We start from the raw sequence: 22,558 nt of genomic DNA, 5'->3' as shown, positions 1-22,558 counted from the left end.
ACTGGGAAAAAGAAAAAATGTACATAAGTCATAGAAGCTCACAGAGTCCCAAACAAGATGAACCCAAAAGACAAACACCAAGACACATTATAATTAAATTGGCAAACACCAACAACAGAGTAAGAATCTTAAAAGCAGCCAGAGAGAGACAGAAAGTTACCTACAAGGGATCTCCCATCAGACTATCGACTGATTTCTCAACAGAAACACATCAGGCAAGAAGGGAATGGAATGAAATATACAAAGTCATGCAGAGCAAGGGTCTGAATCCAAGAATACTGTACCCAGCAAGGCTATCAATCAAAGTTGAGGGTGAAATCAGGAGCTTCACAGACAAAAAAGGACTACGGGAGTTTATTACCACCAAACCAGCAATGCAAGAAATGCTAAAAGGTCTGCTGTAAAATAAGAAGGGAAGAAGGAACACAGACGTAAAGAATAAAAAAGGCGACAAACAAGTACCTATCAATAATAACTTTAAATGTAAATGGATTAAATGCCCCAATCAAAAAACATAGAGTAACTGAGTGGATAAGAAAACATGACCCATATATCTGCTGTCTACATGAGACCCACCTCAGAACAAAGGACTCACATAGACTGATGGTGAAGGGATGAAAAAAAGGTTTTCAGGTGAACAAAAATTAAAATAAGCTGGGGTAGCAATACTTATATCTGACAAATTAGATCTCAATGTGAAGGACATAAAAGATAATGAAGGCCACTTCATAATACTAAAAAGAGAAATTCAACAAGAAGATATAACTCTGGTAAACCTATATGCACCCAATACAGGAGCAACCAAATACATAAAAAAACTTCTGGAGCATATCAAGGGAGAGATTTACAGCAATATAGTCATAGTAGGAGACTTTAATACCCCATTAACACCACTGGACAAATCCTCTAAACAAAAAATCAGCAAAGAAACATCAATCCTAAATGACTCACTAGATCAGATGAGATTAATTGATATCTTCAGAACATTTCACCCCAAAGCCACAGAATATACATTCTTCTCAAGTGCACATGGGTCATTTTCAAAAATAGAGCACATATTGGGACACGGGCAAAGTCTCTTCAAATTCACAAATATAGAAATCATATCAAGCATCTTCTCAGATCACAATGGCATAAAACTAGAAATCAACTACAATAAAAACAATAAAAAAATCAAACACCTGGAGGCTAAATAGCATGCTATTAAACAATGATTGAGTTACAAAAGAGATCAAAGAAGAAATAAAAAGCATCATGGCAACAAATGACAATGAAAACACAACAATCCAAAATCTATGGGACACAGTGAAAGCAGTCTTAAATGGGAAGTTCATAGCTCTACAAGCCTACCTCAAAAACAAGAAAAAAATGGTAATAAATTACCTAACCCTACAGCTCAAATTGTTTGAAAGAGAGCAACAAGAAAAGCCCAGCATAAGTTGAAGGAAGGGAATAATAAAGATCAGAGCAGAAATAAATGACATAGAGACCAAAAAACAATACAAAAGATCAACAAAACCAAGAGCTGGTTGTTTGAAAAGATAAACAATATTAATGAACCTGTAGCCAGGCTCACCAAGAAGCAAAGAGAGAGGACCCAAATAAACAAAATCAGAAATGAAAGAGGTGAAGTAATAACCGATCCCACAGAAATACAAACAATTATGAAAAAATACTATGTACAATTCTATTCCAACAAAAATGGACATATTCTTAGAAAAATACAAACTCCTAAAACTCAATCAGGAAGAATTAAAAAACCTGAATAGACCTGATAACTACCAATGAAATTGAAGCAGTGATCAAAAATCTTCCAGCAAACAAAAGCCCTGGTCTGGATGGCTTTACAGGGGAGCTCTACCAAGCATTCAAAGAAGAACGAAAACTTATCCTCCTCAGACTATTTAAAAAAACTCAAGAGGGCCCTAACCGGTTTGGCTCAGTGGATAGAGTGTCAGCCTTGGGACTCAAGGGTCCCAGGTTTGATTCTGGTCAAGGGCATGTACCTCGGTTGCGGGCACATTCCCAATAGGGAGTGTACAGGAGGCAGCTGATCAATGTTTCTCTCTCATCGATGTTTCTAATTCTCTATCCCTCTCCCTTCCTCTCTGTAAAAAAATCAACAAAATATACTTAAAAAAAAATTCAAGTGGAAGGCACACTTCCAAGCTCTTTCTATGAAGCCAGCATTACCCTAATTCCAAAATCAGATAAAGACACCACAAAAAAAGAGAACTACAAGGCAATATCCTTGATGAACATAGATGCTAAAATCCTCAACAAAATTCTAGCAAATCAGATTCAGCAATACATTAGAAAGGTCATACACCATAACAAGTGGGATTTATTCCGGGGATAAAGATGGTACAATATCCGCAAATCAATAAATGTGATACATCACATAAACACACTGAGGGACAAAAATTTCATAATTATATCAATTGATGCAGAAAAAGCATTCGACAAAATCCAACACCCCTTCTTGATAAAAACTCTCAGCAAAGTGGGAGTAGAGGGATCATACCTCAACATAATAAAAGTGGGACTAGAGAAACCAAGATGGCGGCATAGGTAAACACCGGAAATTGCTGCCTCGCACAACCACTTCAAAAATACAATTAAAAGACAAAATGGACATCATCCAGAACCACAGGAAGGCTGGCTTAGTGGAAATTCCATAACTAGAAGGAAAGAGAAAAGTACACTGAGACTCAGAGGAGGTGTAAAAGTGCAGAGGCACGGAGGCGCACATGGAAAGGGCTGACAACTGAAAACACGGTTGTCTTTTTCAATCGGGAGGGAGTCTCAAGCTCCCGACTGCTCTGAACTCCAGTTTCGGGCGAGTCTCAGGGGACGCAGAGTCATACGAGGAGAAACTGGACTGTCTGGCATCGGTCAGAACTCGAGGGCGGCTTTCTCTCAGAGGTGGTTGCAGTGATTACCGGGACACTGAGAACTGGGGCCTCTTAGGGTAGGACTGAGGAGCAACCATAGCTGTTTGCTCCGCCCTGTTGATCCCCAGAGACCCCGCCCAGCCGAACTTTGAGCAGAGGCTTTTGCATATGAAAGGCCTGGCCCTTTGCAATCTGAAAATTACCTAACAAACTGCAGCTGGGTAAGAGAGACCCAGAACTTCCAAAAGAAGGCCCAAGGCCCCACAGCAGCTTGCCTTGCTTCACAGCTGGGCCTCATCTGGGCACCTCCAAACCTCGAACAAAGAAGAGGAATCTGCAGATCTCTCCATAGCTCCTGCTGGGTAGCCTCAGGCGGAGGCTAAATTAGCACCTCCTTAGAGTTCCAAGAGCCAGTGTACCCAGTGGTCAGAGTGGGACCATCCAATTACAACTCCTCAGATCCATAAGGGACACACTCAGGGGGCAGACTCAGTGAGCACCAAAGCCCCACTGAAGCAAGTCTTGCCCCAGAAGGGTATCTCCAGCACAGAAGTTCTCCCACCATAGACACAGCTGATTCTCACAGCCAATTGGCCTGGAGGTCAATTCCTCCCAGTAATACATACAACAATCAAGGCTTAACTACAACAAGACTGCACAAAGCCCACAAAGGGGTGCACCAAGAGTGTCCACCTCAGGTAATTGGGGAGGCTGAGCCACTGGGCCCTATAGGACACCTAGCACACAAAGCCACTCTATCAACACAGGGAAGCAGCCAAAATGCGGAGACAAAAAACAGGACACAAATGACAGAAATAGAGGAAAGCAAACTACTGGATATAGAGTTCAAAACTACACTTTTAAGGTTTTTCAAGAATTTTCTAGAAACCACCGATAAATTGAGTGAGACCCTGAAGAAATCCAGTGAGACCCTCGAGGTTATGAAAAAGGACCAACTAGAAATTAAGCATACACTGACTGAAAGAAAGAATATTATACATTGTTCCAACAGCAGACTAGAAGATCGCAAGAATCAAGTCAAAGACTTGAAATACGAAGAAGCAAAAAACACCCAACCGGAAAAACAAAAAGAAAAAAGAATCCAAAAATATGAAGATAGTATAAGGAGCCTCTGGGACAACTTCAAGCGTACCAACATCTGAATTATGGGGGTGCCAGAAGAAGAGAGAGAGCAAGATATTGAAAACCTATTTGAAGAAATAATGACAGAAAACTTCCCCTACCTGGTGAAAGAATTAGACTTACAAGTCCAGGAAGCGCAGAGAACCCCAAACAAAAGGAATCCAAAGAGGACCACACCAAGACACAACATAATTAAAATGCCAAGAGCAAAAGACAAAGAGAGAATCTTAAAAGCAGCAAGAGAAAGACAGTTACCTACAAGGGAGTACCCATACAACTGTCAGCTGATTTCTCAACAGAAACTATGCAGGCCAGAAGGGAGTGGCAAGAAATATTCAAAATGATGAATAGCAAGAACCTACAACCAAGATTACTTTACCCAGCAAAGCTATCATTCAGAATTGAAGGTCAGAGAAAGAGTTTCACAGATAAGAAAAAGCTAAAGGACTTCACCACCACCAAACCAGTATTATATAAAATGCTGAAAGGTATCCTTTAAGAAGAGGAAGAAGAAGAAAAAGGTAAATATAAAAATTATGAACAACAAGTACATATCAACAAGTGAATCTAAAAATCAAGTGAATAAATAATCTGATGAACATAATAAACTGGTGAATATAATAGAATCAGGGGCATAGAAAGGGAGTGGACTGACTATTCTCGGGGGGAGGGGGAAGGAGTTTGGGGGGTGCAGGAAAAGACTGGACAAAAATCATACACCTATGGATGAGGACAGTGGGGGTGGGTGTAGGGGCAGAGGATGGGGTGGGAACCGGGTGGAGGGGAGCTATGGGGGGAAAAAAGAGGAACAACTGTAATAATCTGAATAATAAAGATTTAATTAAAAAAATAAAAAATAAAAGTGGGAATAGAGGGATCATACTTCAACATAATAAATGCACCAATGAAAAGACATAGAGTAACTGCGTGGATAAGAAAACATGACCCATATATCTGCTGTCTACAGGAGACCCACCTCAGAATAAAGTACATCATACTCAATGGGCAAAAAACAAACTAATTTCCTCTAAGAACAGAAACAAGACAGGGATGCCCACTGTCACCACTCCTGTTCGATATAGTACTAGAAGTGCTAGCCATAGCGATCAGACAAGAAGAAATAAAAGGCATCCAAATTGGAAAAGAAGAAGTAAAACTGTCCTTTTTTGCAGATGACATGATACTATACATAGAAAACCCCAAAGACTCCATCAAAAAACTACTAGACCTAATAAATTCAGCAATGTACCAAGATACAAAATTAACACCCAGAAACCTATGGTCTTTTTATATACCGATAATGAACTCACAGAAAGAGAAATGAAAAAAAACAACCCCATTTACCATAGCACCAAAAAAAAAAAAAATTAAGATACTTAAGAATAAACTTAACTAAGGAGGTAAAAGACCTGTACTCAGAAAACTATAGGACATTGAAAAAAGAGATAGAGGAAGACATAAACAGATGGAAGAACAAACCATGTTCATGGATCAGTAGAATCAACATCATTAAAATGCCCATACTACCCAAAGCAATCTACAGATTCAATGCAATCCCCATTAAAATACCAATGGCATATTTCAAAGATCTAGATCAAACTCTCTAAAAATTAATCTGGAGTAAAAAAAAAAAAAAGAAAAAGAAAAAAGACCTCAAATAGCCACAGCAATCCTGAGAAAGAACAACAAAGTTGGAGGGATCACAATACCAGATATCAAGCTATATTACCAAGCCACGGTTCTCAAAACTGCCTGGTACTGGCACAAGAACAGACATATGGACCAGTGGAACAGAACAGAGAACCCAGAAATTGACCCAAGCCATTATGCTCAATTAATATTTGACAAAGGAGGCAAGAGCATGCAATGGAGTCAAGACAGTCTCTTCAATAAATGGTGCTGGGAAATTTGGTCAGATACATGCAAAAAAATGAAACTAGAGCACCAATTTACACCATACACAAAAACAAACTCAAAAGGGCTGAAGGACTTAAATGTAAGATGGGAAACCATTAAAAAACCTACAGGACTCCATAGGCAGCAAAATAGCAGACATATGTCAGAGCAATATCTTTACAGACACAGCTCCTAGAAGAATGGAAACTAAGGATAAAATAAAAAAATGGGACTGCATCAAAATTAAAAGTTTCTGCAGAGCAAAGGAAACTATTAACAAAACAATAAGAAAGCCCACTGCATGGGAGAACATATTTGCCAATGATATTTCAGACAATGGTTTAATCTCCAAGATTTACAGAGAACTCATACAATTTAACAAAAGGAAGGTAGATGATCCAATCAAAAAATGGGCAAAGGATCTAAATAGACACTTTTCAAAAGAACATATGGAAGGAAGAGACATAGGAAAACATGCTCAAAGTCACTAATCATCTGAGAGATGCAAATGAAAACAACGAGATACCATCTCACACCTGTCAGAATGGCTATCATCAACAAATCAACAAACGACAAATGCTGGCAAGGATGCAGAGAAAAAGGAACCCTCATGCACTGCTGGTGGGAATGCAGACTGGTGCAGCCACTGTGGAAGACAGTATGGCGTTTCCTCAAAAAGTTAAAGTAGGAACTTCCATTTGACCCAGTAATCCCACTTCTAGGAATATATCCCAAGAAACCAGAAACACTAATCAGAAAGGATATATGCACTCCTATGTTCATGGCAGCACAATTTACAATAGCTAAGATTTGGAAACAGCCTAAGTGCCCATGAGCAGATGAGTGGATTAAAAAACTTTGGTACATCTACACAATGGAATATTATGCTGCTGTAAAAAAGAAGAATCTTTTACCATTTGCAACAGCATGGATGGAACTGGAGAGCATTATGCTAAGCAAAATAAGCGATATAATGATCGATATAATTTGATGAACAACAACAGATCCAGAGACAAATGGCATGGTTGTGGGGGTTAGAGAGCAATCAAAGGACTTGTACACATGCATATTAGCATAACCAATCGACACAGACACTGAGGTGGTGGGGGCTTGTCCTGGGGTGGGAATGGCTGAGGGGGAGGACAAGTGGGGGAAAAGGAGACTTATGTAAAAGTTTAGACAATAAAAAAATAGTGGAACATCTACACAATGGAATACTATGCTGCTATAAAAAAAGAAGGAATTCTTCCCATTTGCAACAGCATGGATGGACCTGGAGAGCATTATGCTAAGCGAAATAAGCAGTCAGAGAAAGATAAATATCACTTGATCTCACTCATTTGTGGAATATAATGAACAACATAAACTGATGAATAAATATAGAGTCAGTGACATAGAAGCATTGAACAGACTGTCCAACCTAAGAGGGAAGGTGGGGGGAGGAGGTAAGAGATCAACCAAAGGACTTGTATGCATGCATATAGGCATAACCAATGGACACAGACAGTAGGGGGTGAGGGCATATTCTGGGGGGTGGGAATGGCCAGGGAGAGGTCAATGGGGGGAAAAGGAGACTTATGTAATACTTTAAACAATGAAGAATATAAATTTTTTTTAAAAAATAAAAGGCATCCAAATTGGAAAGTAGGAGGTAAAACTGTCATTATTTGTAGATGACATGATATTGTACATAGAAAACCCTGAAGACTCCACCAGGGAACTACTAGAGTTAAAAAATAAATTTGGTAACGTAGCAGGATACAAAATGAACACCCAAAAATTAATGGCTTTTTATACACCAATAATGAACTCTCAAAAGAGAAACTAAAAAAACCAACAATCCAATTTATCATTCCAACAAAGAATAAGACACTTAGGAATAAACTTAACCATGGAGTAAAAGACCTGTACTTTGAAAAAGGAAATAGAGGAAGATGCAAAAAATATGGAAACATATACCATGTTCATGGATTGGAAGAATTAACATCATTAAATGTCTGTACTACCCAAAGCAATCTATAGATTCAATGCAATTCCTATTAAAATACCAATAGCATACTCCACAGAACTAGAACAAATACTCCAAAAATGTATATGGAGCCATAAAAGACTCTCAATAACTGCAGCAATCTTGACAAAGAAGAACAAAGTTGGAGAGATCAGAATATTGGATATCAAACTATATTACAAAGCCATTATAACCCAAACAGTCTGGTACTGGCACAAGAATAGTCATATAGACCAATGGATCAGAACAGAGATCTCAGAAATTGGCCCTGATAATTATGGTCAATTAATATTTGACAAAGGAGGCAAGAACATACAATGGAGTAAAGATAGTTTCTTCAACAAATGGTGTTGGGAAAACTAAACAAACACATGCAAAAAGATGAAACTAGACCACTAACTAACACCATACACAAGAATAAACTCAAAATGGATAAAAGACTTAAATGTAAAACATGAAACCATAAAAATCTTAGAAGAAAACATAGGCAGCAAAAATCTTAGACATCTCACATAGCAGAATTTTCACTGACAATCTCCTAGGGCAAACTCATTAGTCAACAGAGCCAAATATCAACAGTACAATGATTGAAATTTCTTTTGAGAGCCAAATTTTTTAAACTTAAACTATATAGGTAGGTATATTCGACTTTTAATTCACGGTTTTCGTCTTCCGTTTTTCTTTGCTGCTTCTTTGTAGCCATCTCAAACAGGGCACCTAAAAAAATGTTTCATTTTATAATAATAATGCCACCAACACAAAAGAATTACAATTCTTAAATTGATGACAAAAATACCTGTAGGATTTGCAGTTGGTTGGAAAAATACAGATAAGTTTATGCTTCGAGTAGGTACTTTTGTCACCCGGGCGCGATTTGAGGACGCAACTAGCACTAACCACTGCACATGAGACTGCTGACTGACTGGCTCACTCAACCCGTGCATGAATCATGCGCGCCTCCCCGGCGCTGCGTATCCCGTGGCCGCCTGCGCCTCATCTCCCGTCGCCCGACCGACCGACCGACACCCCCACTTCTTCTAACGCCACTTCAAAATAGACTCGCCCAGGCCGAAAACCAACTTCTGCGCATGGGCCATGAAGTTTCAATCGCACTGTATGTGCGCGCCTGCATGTGGTATTTTGTGGAAGAGCCACATTCAAGGGGCCAAAGAGCCGCATGTGGCTCGCGAGCTGCAGTTTGCTGACCACTGTCCTAGGGAAAGGAAAATAAGGAGAAAATAAATGAATGGGACTACATGAAAATAAAATGTTTCTTTACAGCAAAAGAAGCCACCACCAAATGAAAAGAGAGCCCACTGTATGGAAGAACATATTTGCCGATGATATATCTGATAAGGGTTTAATATCTAAAATATACTAAGTATTCACACAACTCAACAAAAGGAAGACAATCCAATTAAGAAATGGGCAGAAGACCTGAATAGACATTTCTTCAAAGAGAACATACAAATGGCCAAGAAACATATGAAAATATGCTCAAAGTCACTAATCATCCGAGAAATGCAAATTAAAACCATAATGAGATATCACCTCACACTGATCAGAATGGCTATCTTCAAAAAATCAACAAACAAGTGCTGGTGAGGATGTGGAGGAAAGGGAACCCTTGTGCACTGCTGGTGGGAATGCAGACTGGTGCAGCCACTGTGGAAAACAGTATGGAGTTTTCTCAAAAAATGAAGAATGGAACTACCTTATGAGCCAGTGATCTCACTTCTGGGAATATATCCTAAGAAACCAGAAACACCAATCAGAAAGAATATATGCACCCCTATGTTCATAGCAGTGTTATTTACAATAGCTAAGATTTGGAAATAGCCCAAGTGCCCATCAGCAGATGAGAGGATAAAAAAGCTGGAATACTAAAAAAGAAGGATCTCTTATACTTTGTGACAACATGGAGTGACCTGGAGACTATTATGCTAAGTGAAATAAGCCAGTCAGAGAAAGACAAGTATCACATGATCTCACTTATATGTGGAATCTAATGAACAAAATAAACTGATGAACAAAATAGGTCCAGAGGCCTGGATGCCTGGAATAGACTGACGGGTCTCAGAGGGGAGGGCGGAGGAGGGGATGGGAAGAGATTAACCAAAGAATTTATATGCATGTGTGCACAGCCCATGGACACAGACAATGTGTGGGGAAGGCCTGGAATGGGGCGGGGGCTGGGTGGAGGGAGTAAAGGGGGGGGATATGAGGGACATCTGTAATACTGCCAACAATAAATAAATAAATAAATACATACATTAGTAAATAAATGGATTGAAACCCATTACTGTAACCTCAAGAACCTGCTTCTCTGACTCTCCAAACTCATCCTGTAGCCACTCTCCTCCTTAGGCCCAGGTCTTTGTGAGCCTCCCAATGCAGGTCCCACATACAAAGATAAATCTCTGAGAAAAGCAGTTTTGAATTCTTCCCAGAGGGCAATGGCATATAAAACCAGTGATCATCTTAACATATTACTATTACTATTATTATTTTAAATTTATTATAATTGCTTAGCACATTATAGTTTTTAAAATATTTTCAGGCCTATAACACTTTATTATAGTTTCTATAATACTTTCAGGTTTATCTATAATAATAAAAGCGTAATATGCCAATTGACTGAACAACCGAACAGCAGAACGGCCGTCTGGACAACCTTCCGGACGACCACGCTATGACACGCACTGGCGCCAGGCCAGCCAAGGCAGGTGCGATGCAATTGGTTGGGGGGCCTGCCATCGCCCCACGATTGCCCCGCAGAGGGAGGCCCAGGCCACCGGCCAGCAGGGTGATCAATTGGGGGGCTCTACGATTGCCCCAAAGAGGGAAGCCCAGGCCACCATCTCCAGGGCCATCAATCAGGGGGCTCCATGGAACCAGAGAACTTGGGGTGTGTGGCAGCAGACATGGGCAGCGCCAGGCCAAGGGGGTGTAGGTGGGGTGGGGCCATGAGGCAGCTAGGGCCGTGAGGCAGAGGCAGCTGGGGCTGCGAGGGCCCTGGCAGCCCGGTCTGTGAGGGCACAGGTAGTTGGGGCTGCGAAGGCCTACCCTTGCATGAACTTTGTGCATCGGGCCTCTAGTATCTATACTAATAATAGAGGAATATGCAAGTTAGCTGGGATGCCGTAAGGTCACGACCAAACAGCAGGGACCTGAGGCTGCATGGCACCTGGCCGGAGCGAGGGACCTCAGGCCACACCCCCACCCCGCGGAGCTTGACAGGGACCTCAGGCTGCGCTCACTGCCCCAGCGACAGGCCGGGAGACCTCAGGCAACAACCCCCGCCCAGCGTGGCTTGATGGGGAACCTCAGGCCATGCCCCCCACCCTGGCACCGGGCCGGGAGACCTCAGGCCCTGCCCCCCGCCCAGTGAGGCTTGACGGGGGATGTCAGGTCGTACCCCCTGCCCTGGCACTGGGCTGGGAGACTTCATGCCACGCCCTCCGCCCCAGCACCAAGTTGGGAGACCTCAGGCCACGCCCCCAGCCAGGTGGGCTTGACAGGGACCTCAGGCCACGCCCCCCACCCCAGCGTCGGACCAGGAGACCTCAGGCTGTGCCCTCCCACCCCCACCCCCAGTGCCAGGCCAGGGGACCTCAGGCTGTGCCCTCCTGCCTGGCGGGGCTTGTTGGGGGACCTGAGGCTGCACCCCTGCCCAGAGGGGCTTGACGGGGGTGGGGCCGGCCGGGTCTGGGTCTCCTGTGTTTTCGAAGCGCATGCGGGTGGTGGGGGAGGATTTGACTCTGGTTCCCGTGGCGCGCCCCAGAGCCCTCGTGAGATCAGGTGCTCTGGGCCTGCTGTCACCCCACTTCCCAGACAGGACACCGAGGCTCATCGAACCCACACACAGGGGCTCTGCTTCCAGGTCAGGCATCCACAACCCATTCCCGTGCGGGGGAGGATGTGTGTCAGGATGTGAATCTCGGGAAATTCTGTACTTTTGCTCAGTTTTGTTGTGAACTTAATACTGTTCCAAAAAGTAAAGTCTGTTCATGAAAAAAATCAGTCCCACCCATTGGGCTAAGCTGTGGGTTCTGGGGACAGTATCCATTTCGGTTGAAGAGGATTGAGCTACTGGAAGAGAAAGTTCATGTGCACACACACATCCTCTGTTTCTTTTTGGGGGGGTGGGGTGGGGTGGGTAGCAGATCTAGGCTATATTTTGAAGGAAGTGACTAAGTGGCTTCACCCTTTAGCCCAAACTCCCATTCTCAGTAGACATCCCTGCTTTTATCTCCTCCTGCCCTTTCTTGGACTTGCAGGAATGAGGGACTGAAGTGGGAGACTTGCATGCAGAGGGGATAGTAATTGGCATAAACGTTTGTTCGTAACCAAGCTGGGGTGTGTGCTGGTGCGTGTGTGAGTGTGTGGGCCCCGCGCACGGCCCTTGGCCACATCCCGCACACTGTCCGGTTGTGCCGTCTGCCTGTGCTTCCCTGCCACCGGGTGAAGCCTTTACGTGGCAGGCACACACACTGCATGGTCAGAGCAGAGCACGGTGCATAGTGGGACTCCATCGGAAGGAAGGAGAGCACACGGTCACTGCCACCCCAGCACCGAGCAGAAAACTGTGCCTGGGCCTCCCGGCCTCCGGCCCCGCCTGTCTCCCTGTCCTGACGCCTCCCAGGCGGGGCTGACGCTCCTGCTGTTATTGTGGGGCTGTTCTCAGGCTGCTGTTTTTACCTCTTCTCCCCCTGCACCGCCAAGTTTCAATGGTTCGAGGCAGGGAAGGAAGGCCTTGGCAGGGGTCCTGGTGAAGGAGGCTTAGCTCCCCTCAGTGGGAACACGAGGAACTTCCTTCTCCCTGCAGCCTTTGCCCACACTCTGCTGGGAGGGGCTGGGGGTCCAGCAGAACCAGGGGACTGCGGGTGTCATGAAGCTGGGTGTCATGTGTCACTCAGACTCCCCGTACCTTTTGAAGAGGTCCACCTCCGCCTGGTCCCTCTTGCTCATGAGCAGGTTTCGGCTGTTTTCAAAGACATCTTCGATCTGGTCTGGCCAGAGGAAGAGGGTGCTGTTCAGCTTGATGTCCTCGTCTGCAAAACACATACCCCTGCTCAGGGCTGCGCGGCGTGTCAGCGAGAGGACAGGAGGGCGACGGCGTGGCGGGCAGTGCGGGGGCCCGTGGTGGGGTGACAGCCTGCGTGTCAGCGAGAGGACAGGAGGGCGACGGCGTGGCGGGCAGTGCGGGGCCCGCGGTGGGGTGACAGCCTGCGTGTCAGCGAGAGGACAGGAGGGCGACGGCGTGGCGGGCAGTGCGGGGCCCGCGGTGGGGTGACAGCCTGCGTGTCAGTGAGAGGACAGGAGGGCGACGGCGTGGCGGGCAGTGCGGGGCCCGCGGTGGGGTGACAGCCTGCGTGTCAGCGAGAGGACAGGAGGGCGACGGCGTGGCGGGCAGTGCGGGGCCCGCGGTGGGGTGACAGCCCACATCACTCAGCCCTCACCACGGCCCGGCCGCCGGAAGGCAGACCGTGTGACCCCCTTGGTTTCACAGGTGGGCAGCAGTAAGGAAGGGGCTGAGGTCACACGAGAACGTGGGGCGCAGACTGGAAGCCCAGGTCTAATAGCCTCGCCAGCCACGCCCCCACGTCTGGCCTGACCGCCTTCCCAGGAGGGGAGTGGACTCAAAGCCTGGGGTGATGTTCAGGTTCTAATCTCTAAACAATTTCCCTCACTGAGTTACGTGTCAGTGATGATATCCATGCCAGATGTCCTTCCTGTCACGTGGCTCCCCCTGCACCTGGCTGAGGCAGAGCGCAGTGAGAGGACCCAGGGCCTGCTCACCCCGAGGCACAGCCCAGGAATGTGTGAGGGGTTAGAGGGCGACTTGTCCCCGCAGGCTCCTCGCTCCTCCCTCAGCCCCACCCTGTGGACAGCGGGCATCCACAGGTGTTTCCAGATGAAAGCAGCTGTGAGGCGTGGCTGACGAAGGGCCAGCACATCAGCTTCTGCAGAACCTGGTCTTTACAAACTCCAACTTGGCCGGCCACGCTGTGAGGGGCCTGGCCACACCCAGATGTTTCTCCTTTTTGTCTGACAGTCAGACGCCCTTTGTGTGGTTTGAGCTCCTGTGTGGTGAGTGCCTCTGACATACAGGGACACCGAGGCAGCTCCCATCTCCACGTTCAGTGCTGGGATTGCAAACTCGTCCCCACTCCTTCCCTGAAAACGCACACGCATGCTTGCATGTGGGCGCAGGGCCTCGGCTTACGGGGCAAGTCTGCGAAGTCCATCAGGAACTCCAGCCGCTCGGCCGCATCCCTCAGCTGCCTCCTGAGTTTGAACACAGTGATGTCGCTGGATTTCCTGAGGAACGCGATGAGGGACACCAGCTCCTCGGTGTTGGCAGGGATCTCGCTGACTTTCTCTGCGATGCTGCTGTACTGGTGGCAAATGCTGCGGAACAGAAGCCAGCCATCAGCACCACCGCCCTCCGCCAGCCCTCCTACAAGACTTGCGGTGTGAGCGACGGGATTCCTAGCTGGAGACCAGGATGATGATGTCCAGCTGTTCTCTGCCTGCAGCCCGATGCATGACGCCCACATGCACACCGCACTTCAGGAATACTTCCCGAGGGTGGCAGTGCTATCTGGCAGGTGCCAAGCCTGTTACGAGGTGCCACGCCCCCACTGCAATCATATATCAGCTCGTTTAAGCCTCACAGCAATCCTAAGAGGTAGGAACTGTTACTACCAGCAGTCTGGGAGAAAGCGAGGCTGACTAACTTGACCCAAAGCAACACGGTGTGCAGGTGTCAAATCCAGGATCGGAACCTGGTTCAACTGATTGCAGAGCTGTACTCTTCACAAATATACTGAGTAGAATTCAGATTCAGACCAAAACAATAGCAAGAACACGGCCAGCACCAGCAACTCCTCAGATTTTATGCTGGAGTAGAGTGCTACAGTACAGGCACTGCTCCTGCAGCACGCCAGCCAGCTCATCCTCAGGTGCTGCAGGCCATCCAGAGACATTTACGTTCAACTCCTGGCACTGCTGGACCTAACTGCCCGCTCCTCCTCAGCCGCACTGTGAGAGAGCGTGTTACTATACGGATAATTTGAATATGCTCAATGTATACAAAAGCCAATGGATCTCAGTCTTCAGCATTTTAAGTATAGTTAGGAACAAATGATCTCCACTGCCTCCCTGCCTAGCACAGAGTGGGCCTCAGGACATGTGGGTAAAATGGCCGTTGTCATGTTTACTGATTGCTACATGCCGCTGGTCACCAGGACGCAGAACCACTCCTCTCCGTGTTTTCAGTCTTCAACATTCCTTCTTAACATAACGGTGCCCCTTCATAATAGAGCGACTTGCACAAACTGAAGAGAAAATGCCACACCACCTTGCAGCTGGTGCTGAGTTTAGGAACGAATTGGACACAGTTCTATCGAGAGAAGTGTCTGCTGTGCAGCCTGTGTCCAGAGCATTCTCCCCTTCTCGGCCCCAGAGGTGGGTTATATTCCCCAGCCTCCTTCAGAGCTTTCGTTGGGCATTTTACTAGTCAGCTCAGTGACCATCACAAAGTATCACTGGGCGGCTTGAACAACAGGACTTCATTGTCTCACAGGCTGGAGGCGGAAGTCAGGGTCAGTGCGCCAGCTGGTTCGGTTCCTGGCGAGGACTCGCTTTCTGGCTGGCAGGGAGACACTCTTCCCGTGTCCTCATGTGGCAGACAGGAAGAGGGTTTTGGTGTCTCACGTGGCAGACAGGAAGAGGGTTTTGGTGTCTCGTCTCTTCTTATAAGGGACACAACCTATGACCTCATTTAACCTCATCGCCCTCTACAGGCCGATCTCCAAGCAGTCACACTGGGCATGCAGATGTGCTTGTGCGCCCCCAAAATTCACATGCTGACACCCAACCCCTAATGTGATGATATTTGGAGGTGGCGTTGGGTGGAGAGTATCAGGAGGGTTATGACCACGCACAAGGGATTCGTGCCCGATAAAGGCGCTCCCTCCCCTTTCTGCTTTGTGAGGACACAGCGAGAAGAAGGGTGTCTATGAACCAGGAGGTGGGCTCTCAACAGGCACCTCTAGCCTCCAGGACTGTGAGCAACAAACTCCTCTTGCTTAGAAGCCACCCAGGCTGTGGCAGTCTGTCATAGCAGCTCAAATGGACTCAGACAGACTGCAACATACGAACTGTGGGAGAGCACAGCTCAGATCGTGTGACTGAGGTCCAGTCTTGGGAGTGGGAAGCAGTGCAACCGCCACTCACAGGTGCAGCACATAACAGTGTCCTTGCTCTCTCCATGCTCATGCTCTCTCCTCCCACGACTGCCCAGGATCTCAACACTTAAAACGACCTTGAAAGCTACATGTTGAAGATGTAAAGTTACCATCTTGCTTGAGTTTTTGAATGCACATAGTATTTCTCCTCCATGAGTCTGGAGCTACGCTGAGCAAGAAATAAACTTCTATTGTGTTTGATCATAACATCTTGGGTCTATGCGTTATAGTATTTGGCCTAACTAACTAACTAACTAACTAACGCAGATAGATGCTCTCAGCCCCACAGACTCCTCCCTGATAGAATCCATCCTTCTTCCCTTTTGTATGAGAATTCAGAGTAAATAGCATCTGGCTGCTGGCTGTCAGCTCCCTGGAAGCCCAGAGGGTAGCAGACTCACTATTTCCTAGACCCTCTAAAGGCCCTGAATATGACCCGATGATATCAACACAACTCCGTAGCGATAACCAGGATAAACTGAAGACAGGAAACCTTGCCTTCTACATGTACTGATAATATGATTTAAAACCTAGAAGGCCGGGCCCCGGCCTGGTAGCTCAGTTGGTTAGGGCAACATCCTCATACACCAAGGCTGTGGGTTTGATCCCTGGTCAGGGAACATACAAGAAGAAAAAAACAAAACAAAACAAAACAAAAGCCCTGAAAGGCCAGGGTCCCATAGACAATGCTTTTCTCTGCCCATTGCGGGGACAGCATAAGGGAGACCAGCGACGCGTACCGATCTGTGCCCTCTTTCTACTGATGTCCTTATTTTGGACAGGACTTCGCACCCCGAAGAAAACAAGCAGCTGGACCACAGGGAAAACTTCTCATGTCTCTGCTCAGGGCCCTGCAATTGGTCAATACTTCAGGTCACCGCTCTAGCAACTTAGATGCAAATGGCCGCGCCCCATCCTTCTGCCCAGGGAGCCCCGTCCCAGGCACACCTAGCACTGGAAACAGGATAGTGAGGTGGCCAGGACAGGGCCTGGGATCAGGAGACTCAAACTCACTTTCTTGGGCAAGTTAGGCTTCTTTTCTGAGCCTCATTTCCCCTCCACTCAGTAAGGGGGCTTCTGTCTGCCTCCCCACCTCGGGGGCTTGTTGGGAAGGCCAAATCAGTCAGAATCTCCGGTGTGAAGGCAGAAAGAAACTTCGGAACTCCGCACCAGCCTGGGGCTCTGCATCCTGAAGAATCCTTGGCCTCATAACAGGACCCTTATTTTCATTTATATTAAAAAGACATCAGGGAATTATACTTTTATTTTGAGAAGGGTGGATGCACTACTGCTTAGGAAACACTTTCTTGATGCTGAAACTTTCCAAAGAAAGTGTCCCCGTAGCATGAAGGCTCAAGCCTTGTACTCTCCGTCCCAACCTTCATCCTACAGGCAGAGAACTGGTCCCGACAGGTGACCACAGGGGACGCACAGCCAGGAAACACAAGGTTCAAACCCAGCTCTAGCTCCGGCACCGGACCCTCTGCATCACCAGCCCTGAGAGGCTGTGCGGTGGTGCTGGGGTGTCGCTCACTGCCCTCTCAGAGGCCCCCCTTCATCAGCACGTGCAGGGAAGAGCATGCCGCCTCTCGGGCTCTGTGGAGGCCTCACCGGACGGCAGCGCTCAGATGCTCACAGCCCCTGGACGGGACTCTGGGCTGGGAAAACGGTAGCTACTATATCATTAATTTGTTAGTGAGTTTCTGACAGGTAACTTGTAACCCTTAAAGTACTATAAATGCTAAGCTTACACATGTTTACATTCATGTGGATCACATGTAACACTGCATAACAGGGACCATTATTCCTCAATCGCGCAGCCTGTGGTGTAGAGCTCCCTAAGGAAAGGCGGGAGCAGGGATGAGCTGTTCCGTGACACTCACGGGACCCGGGGGCAGAGGTGCTGCCCAGCCTCTCCGCACCACACCTCTCTGCCAACCACGCCCAAGTCTTCCGGGGGAGCCCTCTCCCTCTCAGCCCACGTGGCCTAGTAGGGTGACATCCACCCCAGAGACAGGAACCCCGCCCTGATGGCAGCCGTCCTCGTAGGTGAGCTTCGGGCCAGTGCCACGCAAGCCAGAGCTGCGGGGAGGCCGTTGGGACAGCAGAAACCTTTTCCCTCTGGACGGAACCTGGGAGGCTCACTGTGAGCCCGGAGCTGCTGGGGTGCACACACCAGAAAGCCTGTCGGGACGCAGCCAACACGGGGAGCTGAGGGAGGGAGGGAGCCTGGGCCCTGACTGCCGGGCTGAGGGCCGAAGTCAGCAACCCCTGAACTTTCCAACGTGTGAGCCCCAGGCTCCCTTTTTTACTTTCGCCAGCCTGTTTGGGCTTCTCTCCTTACAACCAACACCATTTCGACTGATGTATCGATACTCATCCGTAAAGTGAAGGCACAACATTGGGCTTCCGGAACGACAGACCCCCAGCCCTATCCAGCAGAGGCCTGCATGGCGCGCAGGCTAGGTGGTGGGCAGCAGCACCCAGCGGCCTGGCAAGCAAGCGAAGGCTGAAGGGTCTGAGAGGGGCACTACCCCCCTCACTTCCTCTCCCCCTGCCTCCAAGCCCCACGGTGTCTCACTGCTGCTCACCTTCCAGCCGAACTTGAACTCCCTGCCACCCTCATTTTGGGTTCAGCCTGGTCATTGTTGGGAGGTGCAAATTCTGTCTACATCCCCCCGTTTGTGCCCACTCTCAGTGCTCTTTCTCCGCACACCTGGCAGTACCTGGCATTGGTGTCCCGGTTCACATCCACTTGGTGCTGTATCAGGCGGTCTTTCAGGTTCTGGGCTCGCTCACAGAGGTCGTAATTGAGGGCCATGGTGTCAAGGCAGAACATGGCCAACGGCACGGAAATGTGCATGGACGCAATTTCGTTTTTCCGCTTTTTTATGCTATTGATCTTCTGTAAAAGGAGCACATTCACTAGTCAGTTCATCAGTGGCCTCTGCGCGTTGCCTGCAGCCTCGGCCCTGGCCACCCCCTCAGATCGCAGCACAGCGCACAACCGCCACCAGGGGGCCGCGGCCACCCACTGCGCGTGTGCAGCACACATCACCACGACACGAAATGTCCAGTGGCATCTCCTACCGTCACAAAGTCATCAATTTCATGATTTTCTTTCAGGAATGCCGTGATGCTCTCCTCTGCCGTGTTATCCAGTAAGTCGTCATACTTTCTGTAGACATTTAAGTATCTTGCACGTCGAAGGGCATAGAACCAAACACACAAACACGGGCCACAGGTTAGCTTAGTCAGAGCGGCAAATGCGGAGACACACTGACAATCAGCCCAAACCAAGACAGAGGAATAGAAGCTGAGAGGGTACATGGAACGGGAAATGCAGAACTTCGGCTGAAAATTCCAGTTTTGCTACCTCCTGGCGACATGAACTTAGACAAGATATTTCTCTTTTTCAAAGAGCAGTGTCTCTAACGAAAGTGGAAATAGTAACTCCTTAGAGCACAACTGCAACAAGGTCTATGACGTTACCACGGAGCCTGGCACACAGCGGGTGTGTGATAGCCATGACCCCACCCCTCTTTCCAGCTCTAAAGTTATGGGTCTCAATTTTAAGATGAAAATTTGGAACGAATGAACTAAAACCAATGGAATAAAATTAAGCTTCCCTCCGTCCATTAGCAGATCTTGCGGGAGGGCTGGGCGGTTTCTCTCGGGTGGGAGGATGTATTGGGGTGCTCCCACTGAGTTCCCGTGAACATACAGATGCTACGAGGAGCAGAGTTAACGGGGGCCAGTGGCACTCTTCCACAGGATGACCGACTTCAGGGACTCAGAGACCGAGACGCAGGGGAACCCCGGAGCTGCAAGTCAGAGAGCAAACCGGGAGGGCCCCCCCGAACAGGGCCAGCCAGGCTTCCCACTGAGGCTCCGAGCCACATGCACAGGCGGGGGCTGCCCATCCGAGTCTGTGGTTTTCAGACCAGGTTAGCAGTTCTCATCAGGGGTGGGTTTTGCTCCCAGGGGACACTTGGCTATGCGTTGGGCCGTTTATCGTCGCCGTCATTGTAGAGTCCCGCTGGCATGTCATGAAAGGGTAGAGGCCAGGGACGGTGCTACAAACCCTGCTATGCGCAGGGAGCCCCACAGTGCAGCGCCCTGTTCTAACATCAACAGAGCTGCGCCACGAGCCCAGGTGAGGGTGAGCACGTGTCCTGGCTTGTGTGGGACAGTCCCGTGGTGACTGTGGATAACATCCTCTCCACTCGCAGGGTCTCCGTGTAGAAGCTAGCAGTGCATCCGCCATCCCCCAAACGCATGCCTGCTCACGCGAGCAAATGCCACGTGCTCCCAGCGTCACCACTCAGGGCATGCAGAGCCCTTGTCCTCAGTCCCTGTCCTCCCACCCCGAAGTCCAGCGAGCTCTGGAAGCAGAGAGCTGCTCTGAAATTCATTGAATAGCAAAAGCTGCCTGAGCGGATGTGGGCTGCTGGTGGGCATGTCCTCACTCTCACTGCGGAAATACCTGCCTGTCAATCAGACGAAGGGGTGCTGCCAGGCCTGCTGGCGCCGTGTCACCTTCCTACAGCCCAGACATTTCTAATCTGTCTGGCCACACGGTTTCAGGTCCTGGAAGTGGATTGTACCGGAGTGTGAACTCTGGCTCTCCGGTTTGCTTTCTGGGCCACGCGTCCTCATGTGTGAAACGGGGATGCGTGTAATTCCCCGGTAAGCAGCCATTGGCTATGATTATGCACCGTTTCAGCTGTGTGGGAGCAGAGAGCATTCCCTTGAAGGCAGTTAAGAATGGTAAGCCAATGCCCAAAGGCTAAGTTACAGCTACACCAACTTACTTGTGGGGGCCGACTTGGTTTTTCTGATAGACCTGGAAAGCCTGATCCACGTAGTCAGAAACCAGCTTTTCTTCAGGGTTAACGGTTCCAAGAACCAGGTTATATCCTTTTAGCTCTGGGAACAGGAAAGATTCCACCTAAAGAACAGAAGCCGTGAGATTTGAGGAGGGGGCGGCACCGCAGGGCAAGGTGTGCAGTGGGTTCATTCCTGGGACACCAGCTGCCGTCCTGCTTCTGCTGCTCCTGAGCGAGGCTGGCTCGCTCACTTCTTGTGGGTCACTCAGCGCTCAAGTCCTTGCTCCTCTCAAGTCTCATGTCCTTGGAGAGTCCCGGGGCCCAGTGGAGATTCGGTGTCCCTGCTGGAAGTTCAGGCTCTGAACTTTCTCATCACAACTGTCACTAAATGAGTGTGTAATGAGCTGCCTAGGTTTGTCAGGGGATATAAATACCATGAGAGCCTGGATCATATCTGAGTTCTGTGCTCCTGTGAAGAGCTCGGCACATAGTAAGTGCTCAATAAATACCGTGGGAGTGAAGGGATGTCATAGGGTGCCCGCCACCCCATCAACGTCTCTCTAAGGAAGAGCTCCTAGATGTGCTGGTTTCTCTTCAGACCACATAGATCTTTTGCTTTTTTAAATTGTTTTATTGCTCTTTTATTTCTGACTGGTCTTTTTTTGTGTTTCCTATCCCTTTGTTGAAGTTCTTACTAAGTTCATCTACTCTTCTCCTAAGTTAATTGAGCATCTTTATAACCAGTGTTTTGAACTCTTCATTGAGTAGATTGCTTGTCTTGATTTTGTTTAGTTCTTTTTCTGGAGTTTTGTTCTGTTCTTTCATTTGGGACACATTTCTCTGTCTCCTCATTTTGGCTGCCTCCCTGTGTTTGTTTCTGTGTATTAGGTAGAGCTGCTATATCTCCTGGACTTGGTAGAGTGGCCTTGTGTAGTAGGTGTTTTGTAGGGTCCCAGGAGAGGCCAAGCTGTGACCTAAGGCCAGCTGCTGTTAGTGCTGGGCCTCGGATCACTTAGGTAGAGGTACAGGTCTCTCTGAGGCCAGATGCTGCTTATTTTAAAGATTTTAGAAAAGTCCAAACAATGAGTCAAGACAGGCTATTTGTGTGGAAAAGCCACTGGAATTGGCTTGGGATGGGCCCCACAGGTTGGGTGGGGCGGGATCTCAGAGACTCACCAGGGCGGGGCTAACAGTATCGGTCAGGTTGATGAAGACTCAGATATGGTGCCCAACTGCCCACTCTGTGGAGTGGGGTGGGATCTCAGAAAACGAACAATGGCCTCTGTCAGCACTTCTGTCTGGGAGAAAGCTGCCCCTCCAGCTTTCACCCCAATGCCATACTATTCAGTTCCTCTTCTTATGTCCCTGGAGCATTTGAGTTGCTGACCCAGCACTGGAGTTCAGAGAGAGTGAGTCTGAATAAGTCTGTGGGTGGGCCCTTTAAAAGGAACTGCCTGAGACTCTAGCAGCCCTCTGTCTCCCTCAGCTTCAATCCCCACTGGTTTTTATAGCAAGAAGATATGGGGACTTCTC

General features: G+C 47.9%; 1 protein-coding gene across 1 annotated transcript in view; it reads right to left on the bottom strand.

The window, feature by feature from the left end:
* Window positions 1-22,558, bottom strand: part of DNAH3 (dynein axonemal heavy chain 3) — a 195,936-nt gene that overhangs the window by 142,644 nt on the left and 30,734 nt on the right. The window contains exons 11-15 of the mRNA XM_070413711.1: window positions 21,011-21,147; window positions 19,287-19,392; window positions 18,923-19,101; window positions 14,171-14,355; window positions 12,872-12,995 (exon numbers count right to left, since the gene is read on the bottom strand). Of these exons, the coding sequence (XP_070269812.1) occupies window positions 12,872-12,995; window positions 14,171-14,355; window positions 18,923-19,101; window positions 19,287-19,392; window positions 21,011-21,147 (731 nt within the window). The remainder of the gene's footprint in view (window positions 1-12,871; window positions 12,996-14,170; window positions 14,356-18,922; window positions 19,102-19,286; window positions 19,393-21,010; window positions 21,148-22,558) is intronic.

Source organism: Myotis yumanensis, unplaced genomic scaffold (assembly GCF_028538775.1).
Source record: "Myotis yumanensis isolate MYYU_CA2020_CCGP unplaced genomic scaffold, mMyoYum1.0.hap1 SCAF_4, whole genome shotgun sequence".
Taxonomy (NCBI): domain Eukaryota; kingdom Metazoa; phylum Chordata; class Mammalia; order Chiroptera; family Vespertilionidae; genus Myotis; species Myotis yumanensis.
The sequence above is the reverse complement of the archived record's forward strand: the minus strand, read 5'-3'. Positions and strand labels throughout refer to the sequence as shown.